The sequence below is a fragment of the Orcinus orca genome, chromosome 3, assembly GCF_937001465.1.
Source record: "Orcinus orca chromosome 3, mOrcOrc1.1, whole genome shotgun sequence".
NCBI classification, from domain to species: domain Eukaryota; kingdom Metazoa; phylum Chordata; class Mammalia; order Artiodactyla; family Delphinidae; genus Orcinus; species Orcinus orca.
In genome coordinates, this window is record NC_064561.1 from 76840877 (window position 1) to 76857274 (window position 16398).

The 16398-nt window shown below is 39.2% G+C and overlaps 1 protein-coding gene across 3 annotated transcripts in view; it reads right to left on the minus strand.

The window, feature by feature from the left end:
- LYRM7 (LYR motif containing 7) overlaps positions 1 to 15941 on the minus strand; it is a 47490-nt gene extending 31549 nt beyond the window's left edge. The window contains exons 1-4 of one of the 3 annotated variants that reach the window (XM_033405842.2): positions 15661 to 15935; positions 7661 to 7733; positions 5229 to 5296; positions 163 to 244 (exon numbers count right to left, since the gene is read on the minus strand). In XM_033405842.2, the coding sequence (XP_033261733.2) occupies positions 163 to 244; positions 5229 to 5296; positions 7661 to 7733; positions 15661 to 15678 (241 nt within the window). In that variant the 5' untranslated portion in view covers positions 15679 to 15935. Of the gene's footprint in view, positions 1 to 162; positions 245 to 5228; positions 5300 to 7660; positions 7734 to 15660 lie in introns of all 3 variants that reach the window. The other 2 variants (XM_004279874.4, XM_033405843.2) reach the window with 2 other exon arrangements.
- Positions 15942 to 16398: the final 457 nt, after the last annotated feature.

A 16398-nucleotide genomic window follows, 5' to 3' on the forward strand; every position in this document is an offset into this window, starting at 1 on the left:
AAGTTTCATAATTCAGCATTTTAAAATACAGCCTTATAAATGTGTACAATATATACCACATTGTCTGGCAAAATCAAGTTTAGTAATCAGCATTAAAAGCACTGTAATTGCTCAATAGTTTAAAACACATTGCAAGCAACATTTTTCTTTAATATTACTTACTCAGCGTATTGTGGTCTGTGTGAATACCTTGTATAACAGATGTTCTGAGTATCAGCTCAACATCAGAACCTATTTTTATTAGCTGTTAAGAAAAAAAAAAATAGACTAAATCCTCCGTTTTTTCAATGGTTCACATGAATGTACTGTTTTTGAAAACTAAAGGTTTACAATTCTTTTTAGGTGATACTTGCCTTTAACTTCTTTTTTTTAAAGAATATATTTATTTATTTATTGGCTGCATTGGGTCTTCGTTGCTGCGTGCAGGCTTTCTCTAGTTGTGGCAAGTGCACAGGCTTCTCATTGCGGTGGCTTCTCTTGTTGCGGAGCACGGGCTCTAGGAGTGCAGGCTTCAGTAGTTGTGGCTGGCTGGCTCTAGAGCGCAGGCTCAGTAGTTGTGGTGCACGGGCTTAGTTGTTCCGTGGCATGTGGGACCTTCCTGGACCAGGGCTCGAACCCGTGTCCCCTGCACTGGCAGGCGGATTCTTAACCACCATGCCACCAGGGAAGCCCCTTGTCTTTAACTTTTTGTAACCATTCCAAGCATACAGAAAGCTCAGACATGCGTATATTTTTACCTTTTATCTATCCATTCCATATTTTGTTCCAAAACAGATTGGAGTATTTTTTGTTGTAATATATATTTTACAATGTGTTTAAAATGTGCATTTTGTTTTTTTGAGAGGGGCTGAATCTTCCTTTTACTGTAGAGTTGGATGTTCTGAACACTAGAAAGAGTACTGGATCAGGAGACAGAATACTTGGACTCCCAACTCTGGATCTGTCATCAAGTGTATGGCCTTGGGTTAATACCTACTCACTAAGTTTCAGAACTCATCATTGCAAAATGAAGAACTGAACTAAAACAGTGAGTCTCAAAGCTGTGGACCCTGAGACCCTTTCAGGGGACCCGTAAAGTCAAAATTATTTTCGTAATACTAGAGCTGTCTGCATTGTTTGAGTTGTGAGCACAAGTAGAGTTTTCTCTTTGGAATACCATTTTTACTTTTATAGACAAACTCTGTTTATTCAGATTTGGGTAACTGGCAGATAGGTGAAATGAGTATGTCACTTTAAGAAAACAACTGACAGTATTTAATGGCAATGATAAAATTCAAGCTTTCAAGCAAAAATCAGAATTCTGGAGAAGCTATATCTGTCACTGTAAGCTTGACAGCTTCCCAATACTTAAAGATTTTTCTGATGAGATGGATATTAAGATATAATTTTAAAATATTACATATTGAACTATGTCAACATTTGGAAGATCTGCATTACTTGCTGAACCTACATTTTCCAAATCATTGATGCATGATGTTATAAAACATGCATGACTGAAAGATCCATTCAAAGGGAAAGACAGATTAAAATCTGTTGGTCTACTAAATAACCAACAGATTTATATGTTATACCTATCAATATTTACCATATTGGAGAAGAATATCGTAGGAAGAAGCAACAGCATAAATGGCCTGAGGTAGGAAAGTTCTTGGTAAACTGAAGCACCCTCAAAGAAGGCACTGAGACTGGAAGAGTGAGAAGTACATGGTGAATTGAGGCAGGAAGTTAACAGGGGTCAGATAATACAGTGTTATAGGTCATGGTAGGTAGAGACTTTAGATTTTAATTTGAATGGGATGAGGAGCCATGGGGATTGTGAGCAGAGGAGTGATGGGATATGCCTTTTTTTAAAAGGCTCACTGCCTTTTATAAGTATTGAGAATAGGCTGCAGGGAGTTAGGGCAGAAGCAAAAAGACCCACTAGAGGCTGCTGTAACAACCCAGTGAGAAATAATGATGGCTTGAACCAGGAAATAATAATAGGGCGAATAAGAAGTGGTTGAATTCTGGGTATATTTTGAAGGTTAAGTCAACAGGATTTGCTGCCAGATTGGATGTAAATGTGAGAGAAGGAAAGCAGTCGAAAAAGAGAGCACCAAGGGTTTTGGTCTGAGCATCAAAAGGAGGGAGCTGCCATTAATTGAAATGGAGAAGGCTGTAGGAGAGCAAAGCCTCACCTCCCTACAGAGCTGAGAAGGGGCTTAGAAGGGGAGAGAAAGAAAAACAATGCGACTCCTCACCCACTGGAGGTGCATAAACTGAGCTGAGTCTTAGGTTTAAGGCTGGAAACAAGGCTAGATAAGAAACAAGGGATTATGGGAGATCAAAGGGGATGAGCAGGATGTGGTATGTATAAGTCCTAGGAACCACCCCGGCAAAGGATAAACACACACACCCACACACATCCATTGGTCTAACAGATAACAGAGTTCCGCATTGCATCTAACCTTTAAAGAAATTTACCACTTGTTGAGGTCTGATATCAAAGAATATTCACAATTATTTGAAAAGGCTAATATATACACCTACCCTCTTCCAACTACATATCTGCATAAGGCTGAATTTTCTTCATACAATTCAATCTAAAAAAACATACAGTTGGGCTTCCCTGGTGGTGCAGTGGTTGAGAATCCGCCTGCCGATGCAGGGGACACAGGTTCGTGACCTGGTCTGGGAAGATCCCACATGCCGCGGAGCAGCTGGGCCCGTGAGCCATGGCCGCTGAGCCTGCGCGTCCAGAGCCTGTGCTCCGCAATGGGAGAGGCCACAACAGTGAGAGGCCTGCATATGGCAAAAAAAAAAAAAAAATACAGTGCCAGATTGAATGAGGAAGCACGTATGAAAATTTAGCTGACTCCTATTAAGCCAGACATTAAAGAGATTTGCAAAAATATAAAATAATGCCTTGCTTCTTACTAAATTTTTTGGAAAATATAGTTATTTTTCATAAATATTGTATTTAATAGGTAATGAGCTTATTTTTTTTTTCTTTTTTGCGGTACATGGGCCCGAGCTTATTATTTTTAAATTATTTAATCAACATATATTTTAAAAATTTCTCAGTTTTAAATCCTAGTATGGTAAATATTGATAGGTATAACATATAAATAGCACTTTTTGGGGTCTTCAGTTTTTCGGAAGGTAAAGTGGTCTTAAAACCAAAAAGTTTGAGAACTGCTGGTCAAGAGAATGCCTATGATTCATTTTGGTGCCAAGACTTCATGACAATACATGACAATGTAATTATCTAAAAACTACTAAGTATTTAATATATGCAGAGTTACAGAAAGTATAAAATATACACTTGTATATAACAAATATCTAATTTCAAGAGTGCTTAATGTGGGCTTCCCTGGTGGTGCAGTGGTTAAGAATCTGCCTGCCAATGCAGGGGACATGGGTTTGAGCTCTGGTCCATGAAGATCCCACACGCTGTGGAGCAACTAAGCGTGTGTGCCACAACTACTGAGCCTGTGCTCTAGAGCCCACGAGCCACAACTACTGAAGCCTGCCTGCCTACAGCTCATGCTCCGCAACAAGAGAAGCCACCACAATGAGAAGCCCGCACACCACAATGAAGAGTAGCCCCCACTCACCACAGCTAGAGAAAGCCCGCACGCAACCAAAAATAAATAAATAAAATAAATAAATTTATATATAAAAAAAAGGAGTGCTTAATGTTAGTGTTCTACAAGTAAAATTAATTTGGGAGATGGTAGTTCATTTTTCCAGTTTAGTTAATATAAACAGACCTCAATTAAAAAATTTTTAAATCATGACTTCAAAATTTAAAAACACTTACAGGCATACCTCAGAGATATTGTGGGTTCAGTTCCAGACCACCACAATAAAACAAATATCATAATAAAGTGAGTCATACAAATTTTTTTGTTTCCAACTGCATATAAAAGTTATGTTTACAATATACAGTAGTCTATTAAGTGTGCAACAGCATTATGTCTAAAAAAACAATGTGCGTACCTTAATTAAAAACACCTTATTACTAAAAAATGCTAACCAGCATCTGACAATGCACGGTTGCCCCAAACCTTCAATTTGTAAAAAACAGATTCTGTGAAGTGCAATAGAGCGAAGCACAATAAAACGAGGTATACCTGTACCATATTGTTATTAATCAGTCTACCAAATAGCAAAATAGTACAAATTTCAGTATATACATTTTAACTTCTCTTCATGTCATGACCTGATTAGAATGTCATTTTAACTTCTTTCATGAATAGAAATTACATAGTCCCTGTTTGCCCTATCATACGCTTAAGTGAAATCTCCCCCTTTTTTCTTTATGTTATAGGGAAAGAAATCCTTAGGCTATCTCATTTTGTCTCATTAGTTTATCATAGATATTTACTATTTCAAAAATAGCATTTTCTCTACTAAGTAGAAAAGTATTTGTATAAAAATTTTTTTTTCACTATGTGGAAATTCTATTAAACATGGAAGAATTTCTCTAATTTGTACCTTCCTCTTTACCAAACCAATTCTTCGAATCTTAATTATTCCAGCAAATAATTTGTCATTTTTCATTTTCTTTCTAATGGTCCTTTCCCTACATTTATACAAAGTTAGATACAGGAACACCTAGGAAGCAGTGTTCCTTCCTAAGACAGAGACAATGTGTATATGCATATGATTTTATACAGGAAAAGAATCATTGTGCACTTTTTCAACGAACATGTACTAGGAATACTAGGGAGCTCACCGACTAGTAGATTGTCTTCAACTGCGGCAAGTGACTAAAATGCAAATACAGAAGGCAAAGCAAGAATAGTTCATAAACTCTGGCTGGTTAACTTTCACAGCCAAGATATGAATTTAAAAAAAACTTCTGTCTAGTTGAGCTAAATGAGTAGACGGTCTCTCTGTGTAACTCTGAGTGAGTTACCACAACACTCACTCTCCTTAGTTTCAGTCACTTGCCTTAGATGAAGACAGCATTTCTGTGAACTTCTGGGTTGGTTCAGCTGCTCTTACTTTGATCATGGCTACACTAATGTTCTTTTCACCAGGCAACTTGCTATCTTAAGGGTGTAGGCTGATGACCCTGAGAAGGTGAGCCAAACCAAACAATTGAAGGTTATCTATAGTTGTGATGGCTTGCTTTAACTATCAAGTAATGATTTTTATTTCATATAATCCCTCTATTTTTATCATTTCCTTAATTGCTAAAATTGGAGTTTTATTATAATTGAAAAACTTAATTACTGTACCTCTTCTATTTTCTTAGGAGAAGTTTCACTTTTATTACATTTGAATTCTTCATTTATCTTTATTCTGGCTGCTAGAAAAAGAAAAAATATGTATATAGTTATTTGCTTTTCTTTCTTTTCCTTTTTCTTTTTAAATATTTATTTATTTATTTTGGCTGCACCAGGTCTTAGTTGCGGCATGCAGGATCTTCACTGTGGCATGTGGGATCCTTTGTTGCGGCATGTGGGATCTTTAGTTGAGGCATGTGGAATTCTTAGTTGCGGCATACGGACTCTTAGTTGCAGCATGCATGCGGGATCTAGTTCCCCCGACCAGGGATCAAACTGGCGCCCCCTGTATTGAGAGCATGGAGTCTTACCCACTGGACAACCAGGGAAGTCCCTGCTTTTCTAATTTATAATTCCTGTCCCAATAATTTACATATTATTCATTATACTACGATACTATATGCTATACACATATATCTATTAGTTCTCTAGTAGAAAAAATAATTTTGTCCCATGTAAAACAAAGTATAAAAATAAGAAATTTATTTAAAAAGTCCTTGGAGAGCTTTTGACAGGCTGGCAAATTTGTAATTAAACTTAATACATATTTTTAGCACTCTAATACTTTTGTGTCCTGCTTTTTATTTCTAATTTCATTTTGAACCTCTAGCTATGAGATCCTAATAAATTCAAGTTAATACTTTGTTTTTGTAAATCTAAGGATTTGAATTAACATGCTTTTTTTAAGATGGCAAAACTCAATGCATACAAGCATGTTAACCCTACCCCCCCGCCAAACACACACTTAAAATGAAGATATAGCAGCAAAGAGGATATACAAATAATTCTGGGTGCCTTGACTGACAAGTAAAGTGACTGATAAATAAAACTTTTGTTCATATACCACTGAGACTTTGGCATCACTACAGCAGCATAATTCAATATAACTGATAAACTGCCTTAGAGTGTGCTGTGAGCATTTAATGGAACAATTCATGTACAGTGCTTAGTAAATATGCAGTATTAGCTATTCTTATAATTATTTCACTTAAAAACATTTAAAAATATGTTATGCTGATGGAGATTAGCCATAAAACCTTCCTTCTGTGCTCGATACATTTCAATATGTAAGGTGGGTAAGAGTTTAGGCTTTGGAGCCAGAATGTTTAGGCTAAATCCCAGCTCCACCTCTTACTAAGTATGATGTGGGGTAAATCCTTTCACATTTTGTCAGTTTTCTCATCTGAAAAAATAGAAATTATGATAGTAACTACCTCACAGGGCTGTGATAAGAATTAAATGAGGAATTTGTGTAAAGTACATATAATAGGAGGCATATACTTTAATATTCAAGAAATTTTTTTCGATAAATTACAAAAACTTGAATTCCTAGGGACAGTGGGGACACTTTACATAGGTGGCCTCTTTCTTTTAAATGGAGGTTGAATTTTTTAATTTTAATTTTTATTTCGGCATAGTTGATTTATAATGTTGTATTAGTTTCTGTTATACAGCAAAGTGAATCAGTTATACCTATACATATATCCACTCTTTTTTAGATTCTTTTCCCATATAGGTCATTACAGAGTATTAAGAAGAGTTCCCGGGCTTCCCTGGTGGCGCAGTGGTTGAGAGTCCGCCTGCCGATTCAGGGGACGCGGGTTCGTGTCCCGGTCCAGGAAGATCCCACGTGCCGCGGAGCGGCTGGGCCCGTGAGCCATGGCCACTGACCCTGCGCGTCCGGAGCCTGTGCTCCGCAACAGGAGAGGCCACAGCAGTGAGAGGCCCGCATACCGCAAAAAAAAAAAAAAAAGAAGAGTTCCCTGTGCTATACAGTAGGTCCTTATTAGTTATCTATTTTATATATAGCGGTGTGTATATGTCAATCCCAATACCCCAATTTATCCCTCCATCCCTCCCCCAAGGTGCCTTCTTAAAGAGGTTTAGAAACTGAGTATGACCAACACAGAACCTAAGCTTTAGAGCTCTGAGTTCCGGATAAGACAGAAACCACTTTAAACAGTGAAATACTGAATTTGGAATCATTTGTGATAGATTCTCTTTCATAGCTGCTGTCACTTCTAGAAAGACACAAAGCATTAACAATATGGTAGTATCTGGTCCTAGAGGATGTGAAAATTTGATTATATAATAGACAAATGAGTTTCATGGCTTGAACATAAGGCAAGTAATGGAGCACATTGAAATTCTGATCCTCTTTTTTTTCCTAATTTTTTAAGAAAAGTTGATCTTTAAATTTTTTTCTTTGTAGATACTTCTCAAAGAAGGGTAAGGTAAACTCATTTTTATTTAAAAAAACATTAGGGGAGAGATCGTGAAGGTCATTCCCCAAGATAGGTCTTGACCACCATACATGGTCTCTTGTATTATTAGCAGCCACCTAAAGAATGGACTTGCTCCAAAGGGGCAAAATATAAACTTACCTTCTAATGCCCTAGCATCATTTTTAAAAACTTGTTGTCTGGTCCTGTGCAGTGTTTTAAAGAGCTGTAAAACCTATAAAGAAAATTAGAATTCAGACCTCAAAAGAAAAAATTTCACATTTTACATAATTACATGGATTAAACAGTATTTATTTTCTGTTTGTTTTTTAGACTATTTTTCGAAATAGTTGGTGAAAACAAGGGTTGGCCAAAATAACTTTCCCTTGATTATTTATCTTTAAATTTTAAAAAAATTAGCCTTATGTATTTATAAAAACAATACAAAATTCTTTGAAACAAAACAATACGAGAATGGTTAAAAAGTTAATGATTCCCCCTGCCAAAACTAGTTTGCTAAGTTAATCAACTTTACCAGTCTGGTATTTGTTCTTATTTTGCTTAACCTGAGAACTTCATCTGCTCTTAAAGTCATACACACATGCACACAAACTCGTGAATATACTACATCTTAGAAGAGGCCAGAGGAAGATGTTTCAGATAATTCAGGCAGGTTTAATTGTGCTTTCTCAAAAAAGAAGTGGAATGCTGAGACTTCTGAATATTCTAAGACTGTGCTAAAAACAAACAAACAAAAAGGTATTCAATATTGACCCCCCAATATTGCTCTTTCTTCTGTCTTCTCAATTTCAGTTATGGAAAATAATGGACTTCTCAAGCCAGAAATCTCTAGGTCATTCTTTAAATCTACCTTACTCCTCATGTAGAAACTGTAGGGATGTTTCTCTAATCTTTTGTACATTCTCCATCACCCAAAACAATTTAAGTTCAGACCTCTCCCTATCTCTTGCTTAGACTACTGACAAAGATTTGTCACTCTGCCACCATTCTCTCCTTTCCCCAAGTCCATTCACCAGATAACAATACCTAAACTTTACTAAGTGTATCCTGTGCGCTAGGCACTATTTTAAGTATTTTACATATACTAGAAAACCTAAAATATCAAAGGCAGATACCAAAACAGAAACAGAAAACAGGGAGCAGAAAACATAAAAAAAAACAAAACAAAGACTGACCAACCCACAAAGAACCTTCTCAGAAACATAAATTATTGCAAACATGGAATAACAACAAAAAGAAGTTAGAGTAAATTTAAAAAGGAACATTGAGAAAATGCCCCCAAACTCTTGGATATCAAAAGAGTGATAGCAAAGATTAAGTTGAGAAAAACTACCCCAAAAGTTGAATAAGAATTCCGAGAGGGGCTTCCCTGGTGGCGCAGTGGTTGAGAGTCCGCCTGCCGATGCAGGGGACACGGGTTCGTGCCCCGGTCCGGGAGGATCCCACATGCCGCGGAGCGGCTGGGCCCGTGAGCCATGGCCGTTGAGCCTGCGCGTCCGGAGCCTGTGCTCCGCAACGGGAGAGGCCACAACAGTGAGAGGCCCGTGTACCGCCAAAAAAAAAAAAAAAAAAAAAAAAAGAATTCCGAGATACAAAATAAGGAGAGAAAGGATAAGAAAATTAAAGGAGTAGTCTAGATGGACCAACAGTTATATTCACAGATCTCCAACAAGACTGAACAAAGAAAACAGCCTCCATCAAGTGCTCAACACAAAACCCATGAATAATCCTGGAGGGAAAAAAACAGTTCACATATAAAAAACAGAAAATCAGAATGGTACCTGATTTCCAAATAGCATCACTGTGAGAAGACAATGGTATAAAATCTTCAAGTTTTGTATAAAATGTCCAGCTTAGAACACCATACATATCCAAACTATCACCTAACTGCAATGGCAAATAAAGATTTTTAGAAATGCAAAGTCTCTTATTTGCCATACGCCCTTTCTTGGAAAGCTACAGAAGATTGTGCTCCACCAAAATAAAGAGATGAATCACAAAAGAAAAAAAATGGGAATGAGGGACACAGGTAATCCAACATTGGAGAGGCAGAGATGATGGTGAAGGACAAATATAGGTCAGCATTTCTGCAGCCAGCATAGAAAGCAACTAGTCTGGACTATAGCAAAAGGCTATATATATATATATATTTTTTTTGCAGTACGCGGGCCTCTCACTGTTGTGGCCTCTCCCGCTGCGGAGCACAGGCTTCGGACGCGCAGGCCCAGCGGCCATGGCTCACGGGCCCAGCCGCTCCGCGGCACGTGGGATCCTCCCGGACCGGGGCACGAACCCGTGTCCCCTGCATCGGCAGGCGGACTCTCAACCACTGGGCCACCAGGGAAGCCCGCAAAAGGCTATATTGCTCTACAAAAGATGCTGCTAGGAAAAAACGATACTAGTAGACATCAGTTTTGCTCAGAGTTCGGAAATAGCTATGTAGGAAAATGATAATAAAAACAAGACAGTTATTAACTTCAAGAAAAGCTGGGACTTCCCTGGTGGTCCAGTGGTTAAGACTCCATGCTCCCAATTCAGGGGGACTGGGTTCAATGCCTGGCCGGGCGGGGAACTAGCTCCCACATGCCACAACTAAGAGCCTGCATGATGAAACTAAGACTTGGTGCAGCTAAATAAATACATATTAAAAAAAAAAAAGAAAGAAAGAAAAACTAAGACTTAGAAAAGAAAGGCAACGTAACCATATATTTATATTAGAGGGCTCAGCTGTGGACAAGTTCTATATAGTCATATTAATATCAAAGATGAAAAACTGCTTCACCAAAATCTGTATATTGAGAGGAATAGGGTATAAGGGGGAACTTAGTCCTCAACTTTCATAGACAAAGGTCAATAAATATCCCCAAAGAGATAAAAAAAAAATCAATAGTAGTTTAAACATGTTATTTAGAAACATGGAGGTAAATATCAGAAAAAATAAGTAAAATGATTAAAAGTACTTATATTTGGGAGCAGGAATTGGGAGTATGTAGAAGTCAGTAGACACCTACTGGTTTCTGTGTAACACTATTTGACTTCTTAAATTTTACACATTTATCCCCTTTATAAAAACTAAAAAAATTATTTTAAAAAGATAAAGGGAAAGGACACTATCAAGAAAGAGAAAAGACAACCCACAGAAGGAAAGAAAATATTTATAAATCGTATACCTGATAATGGGCTAGTATCTAGAATGTATAAAGAACTTCAACAATTCAAATAAAAAACTAATTTAAAAATAGGCAAAGGATTTGAATAGACATTTCTCAAAAGAAGACACACAAATGGCTACTAAGGCCATGAAAAGATGCTCAACATAATTAGCCATCTGGGAAATACAAATCTAAATTTCAGTGAGGTACCACTTCATCCCAATAGGATGGCTACAGTCAAAAAAACAGACAGTCCATAACATGTGTAAGATGTGGAAAAATTATAACTCTTATACATTGTTGGTGGGAATGTAAAATCCTACAGCTGCTTTGGAAAAGTTTAGCAGTTGTTCAAAAAATTAAACAGTTATCTATCATATGATAGATATGATAGATAGATAGATATGATAGTTATCTATCATATGATAGATATGTAGACATGCCTACATATACAACCAAGATGAAAACATATGTTCATATAAAAACTTGCACATGAATGTGCATACTAGCATTATACAAAACAGTCAAAAAGTAGAAATAACCCAAATGTCTACCAACTCAGGAATGGATAAATAAAACATGGTGTATCTATATTGTTATGGCTTGAATTGTGTGTCCCCTCAAAAGACATGTTTAAGTCCTAATCCTCAGTACATGTAAATGTGACCTAGTAGGGTCTTCACAGCTATAACTGAGTTAAAATGAATCATTAGAGTAGGCCCTAATCCAATATGACTAGTATCCTTAAAAGAAGAGGATAATGCCAGGTGAAGAAAGAAACACAAAGGTGTAAGACCACCATGTGAAGATGAAGCAGAGATTGGAGTGATGCAACAGCAAGCCAAGGAACACTAAGGACTGATGGCCACCATCAGAATTCAGGAAGAAGTAAAGATTCTGCCCAGAGTTTCAGAGGGAGTATGGCTCTGCTGTCACCTTGATTTCAGACTTCTAGCCTCCAGAACTGTGAGACAATAAATTTCTGTTGTTTTAAGCCATTCAATTTGTGGTAATTTGTTAGAGCAGCCATAGGAAACTAACACAGATTTTACTACTGGGAAGTAGGATGCTGCTGTAACAAACATCTAAAAATGTGAAATTGGCTTTGGAATTGAGTAACGTGTAGAGACTGGAACCATTTTGAGATGTTTGATAGTAAAAGTCAAGACTGTCTTGCAAAGATTGTTGGTAGAAATAGGGACATTAAAGGTGTCAGAACATCACAGAAACCCAGGGAGTTTAATATTACAAGAGCGGTGGAAGAGATTGCATGCGATTAAGAAAAAAGTGAGAAGTAAGTAAGCCTAATCATTTTACATGCTATTCAGGGAAAAAACAAAGTGATTCCATTAGTACAACAACCAGTAACCCTACTTTAAGAATTAGTATTAAGAAAAAGAAAATTAGTATTAAGAAATGCCTTAGGGCTTCCCTGGTGGCACAGTGGTTGAGAGTCCGCCTGCCGATGCAGGGGACGCGGGTTCGTGTCCCGGTCCGGGAAGATCCCACGTGCCGCAGAGTGGCTGGGCCCGTGAGCCATGGCCGCTGAACCTGCGCGTCCGGAGCCTGTGCTCCGCAACGGGAGAGGCCACAACAGTGAGAGGCCGGCGTACCGCAAAAAAAAAAAAAAAAAAAAAAAAGAAGAAATGCCTTAGAGCTAATATCACCTTGGAGTTAATAAACTTTTATTAAAATGTAGACAGCTAGGTCATAGACTGTCTTCTCTTCCTAATTTACTTATATTGATTGGACAAATTCTGGCAGTATATATGGAAAGTCAAATTACTTAGCCTTTTTGCCTCAAAAAGGCTTGAATAATGGGCTAATTTTAAGGGTGGATGATATAATTTCTGTACGAGGTATCACTTTAGCTGGTTAGTACTTTTCTGTCTCTTCTAAGTCTGGGTTATATGCCCCTCTTGAGTACATCCACAGCAGTGGGCACTTACTACAATTACTTGCTGTGTCCCCTACTTCCTGAAAGGCTTCTCGGTCATCTTTGTATCTTCCACATGGCACAGGTGTCTTCTACACATGGCAGTTCTCACCAAAAGTGTTTCTGGAATGAATTCTATTTAATTTCATTTGTATTCAAGTTTTCCAAGCAACTTGGATGGTCCATATGATATTTCTTCTTCATAGAATACTCTTTTCTCTATTCTAGCTAGTTTCTAACAAAACTTCAGGTCTCAACTCATACTTTTATGAGGGATTTTTTTTTCTTTTTTTTGCATCCCTCCACACAGGTTAAATCTGAGTTATGTGCTCACAAAACACACTGTATTTTCAACAGAAATATACATCAGGGAACTCCCCTGGTGGTGCAGTGGTTAAGAATCCACCTGCCAATGCAGGGGACAGAGGTTCAAGCCCTGGTCCAGGAAGATCCCACATGCCTCGGAGCAACCATACCCGCAGGCAACAACTACTGAAGCCGGTGCGCTCTACAGCCCATGCTCCGCAACAAGAGAAGCCACTGCAATGAGAAGCCCGCGCACCGCAATGAAGAGTAGCCCCCGCTTGCCACAACTAGAGAAACCCTGCGTGCAGCAACAAAGACCCAACACAGCCAAAAATAAAGAAAATAAAAGATAAAAAAAAAAAAAAAAGGAAATATAGATCAATGGAACAGGATAGAAAGCCCAGAGATAAACCCACGTACTTATGGTCAACTAATCTATGACAAAGGAGGCAAGGATATACAATGGAGAAAAGACAATCTCTTCTATAAGTGGTGCTGGGAAAACTGGACAGCTACATGTGAAAGAATGAAATTAGAAAACTACCTAACACCATACACAAAAATAAACTCAAAATGGATTAAAGACCTAAATGTAAGACCAGACACTATAAAACTCTTAGAGGAAAACATAGGAAGAACACTCTTTGACATAAATCACAGCAAGATCTTTTTTGATCCACCTCCTAGAGTAATGGAAATAAAAACAAAACAAAAATAAACAAATGGGACCTAATGAAACTTAAAGCTTTTGCACAGCAAAGGAAACTATAAACAAGACAAAAAGACAACCCTCAGAATGGGAGAAAATATTTGCAAACAAATCAACGGACAAAGAATTAATCTCCAAAATATATAAACAGCTCATGCAGCTCAATATTAAAAAAACAAACAACGCAATCCAAAAATGGGCAGAAGACCTAAATAGACATTTCTCCATAGAAGACATACAGATGGCCAAGAGGCACATGAAAAGCTGCCCAACATCACTAATTATTAGAGAAATGCAAATCAAAACTACAATGAGATATCACCTCACACCAGTTAGAATGGGCATCATCAGAAAATCTAGAAACAACAAATGCTGGAGAGGGTGTGGAGAAAAGGGAACCGTCTTGCACTGTTGGTGAGAATGTAAATTGATATAGCCACTATGGAGAACAGTATAGAGGTTCCTTAAAAAACTAAAAATAGAACTACCATACACCCCAACAATCCCACTTCTGGGCATATACCCAGAGAAAACCATAATTCAAAAAGACACATGCACCCCAGTGTTCATTTCAGCACTATTTACAATAGCCAGGACATGGAAGCAACCTAAGTGTGCACTGACAGATGAATGTATAAAGAAGATGTGGTACATATATACAATGGAATATTACTCAACCATAAAAAGGAACAAAATTGGGTAATTTGTAGAGACAGAGATGGACCTAGAGACTGTCTTACAGAGTGAAGTAAGTCAGAAAGAGAAAAACAAATATCGTATATTAACGCATATATGTGGAATCTAGAAAAATGGTACAGGTGAACCGGTTCACAGGGCAGAAATAGAGACACAGATGTGGAGAACAAACGTATGGACACGAAGGGGGGAAAGCTGGGGATGAACTGGGAGATTGGGATTGACATGTATACACTAATATGTAAAAAACAGATAACCAAAAAGAACCTACTGTATATTAAAAAAAAAAAACACTGTATTTTCAATTCAAAGCACTTACTACACTTGTAATTAATTGTTTAAACTCTCCCTACCTGCCAGATTTCTGTATGAAGTTACTGTTGCTTCCACTATGCCTAGACAGTATAGGCTAAATGCTGGCTGTTAGGTGCTACTAATAACTATTATGGACGCTCAGTAAGTTTTTTTGAATGAATAGCCGTTTACAATTCTGTTTCTCTTGGTCTTGTGACATATATTGAAATGTACTAAGAACAGAGTTCAGTAGTACAGGAGGCACTCTTGGTGGCTCCCTGTTATTGACCAACAATTGTAAGCACTGCTTTTCCTTACTATACTATAGCAGGCCGTTTCCCATTTTCCATATCTCAACCAGTGACAGGGACTGGTCTCAACCGGCCATGCTGATAATACTTAAAGTTAGGGATGGCTGCTCCCAGAGAACTGTACACTGGCCAGGAACGCGCATCAGTTTGACAAGAAATAAATCCGACACCAGGTCCTCGGGGATGTGACCCCCGACCCCGGCGGGGCCATCACTTCCCAAGCTCGTTCAGAACACTCAGGAATCACAGGTTTCTGCTCTGTCTCGCTAAGTGCTACTTCTGGCAAACGGTTTTGCTAGGAATCGGTTTCCTTGGTTCCTAGACGTCTGTGCACCTTCTGGTTATCTGACGAAACCTTTCACCTCATAGGAAGCTTTCAGCGCAGGACTGACTTTGGGGTCTCGTACAATTCCCAAGGATGTGAAATGGGCCCCTCACACAAACGCTCGGTGTGGAGATGGCAAGGGGGCAGAACTCAAGTCGCCGGCATGCATCACGGACAAACATTCCGTACCCGGCAGACGAAGTAGGACCACCTGTGTCGCCCTCTCTCCTCCGCACCTGCACAAACCTTCGACTGCCCTGCAGGGTCGGTCACCGGCTCCTCAGCTGTAAAGGTCACATACTCCGTGGAGGGTCCTGAACCCCAGCTACAGAGATTTCAGACTACGTTCGCAAGGCCGCGCTCTTACCCACCCCGCCGGCATCGCACCCAACCCCTCCCCGGACCCAGTCACCTTGGCCGCCTGACGCATGGCTCTCCTCACAGCTGCGGCTACTTCTCCAGCGGTCGAGTCGCCCCGCCTCTCTGCAACCAGTCACCGCCTGGTGTGGACGGTCCAACACCCCGTAGGCACGTTCTTAACGAGCCGCAACCAATCACCACGCAGCATCTCCTTCGTAGCCCCGCCCCCCGTGGAGGGACAGGCGTGAGGTGTTTGCTAAGCCGGTACCCTCTAGGAAAACCGCGAGGAGCCGCCGAGCTGAATTACAGCCGAGAGGGGAACGGAAATCACCTGGACGCCATGTTAGTTAGGGGCAGCGGCACTTCCGGCCATTTCTGAGGCAACCGCCGGTGGCGGAGTGTGCATTGACACTTAGTTGATGGCTTCGGCACCTTTATGTACTTACCTCCTGTTTGGCGGTTGGGGTTATCTACTAAGGAATCATTATTTTAACGTTTCTGGGTTGCAAATGTGTCCTTGCAAAAGTGCATAAATAAGAGCCAAGCCCTAACAACTACAGTAGGCGTTGACTGGAACGCTGACTCCCAAAAGCGCTATTGGTACGTTATCCCACTTCATTCCTCTAGAAGGAGAGGTTGAGTTACTTGCTCAAGTCCACACGATCAGCAAATGGAGGTCTGGGATACAAATGCCTATGATTAACCTGAAAGCTCAGTCTTACCCTCTACTCATCCTGCCTACTCAACTCGCCCTACTCCTTGGTTTTGCTGGTCAAGAGGTTGGAAACAG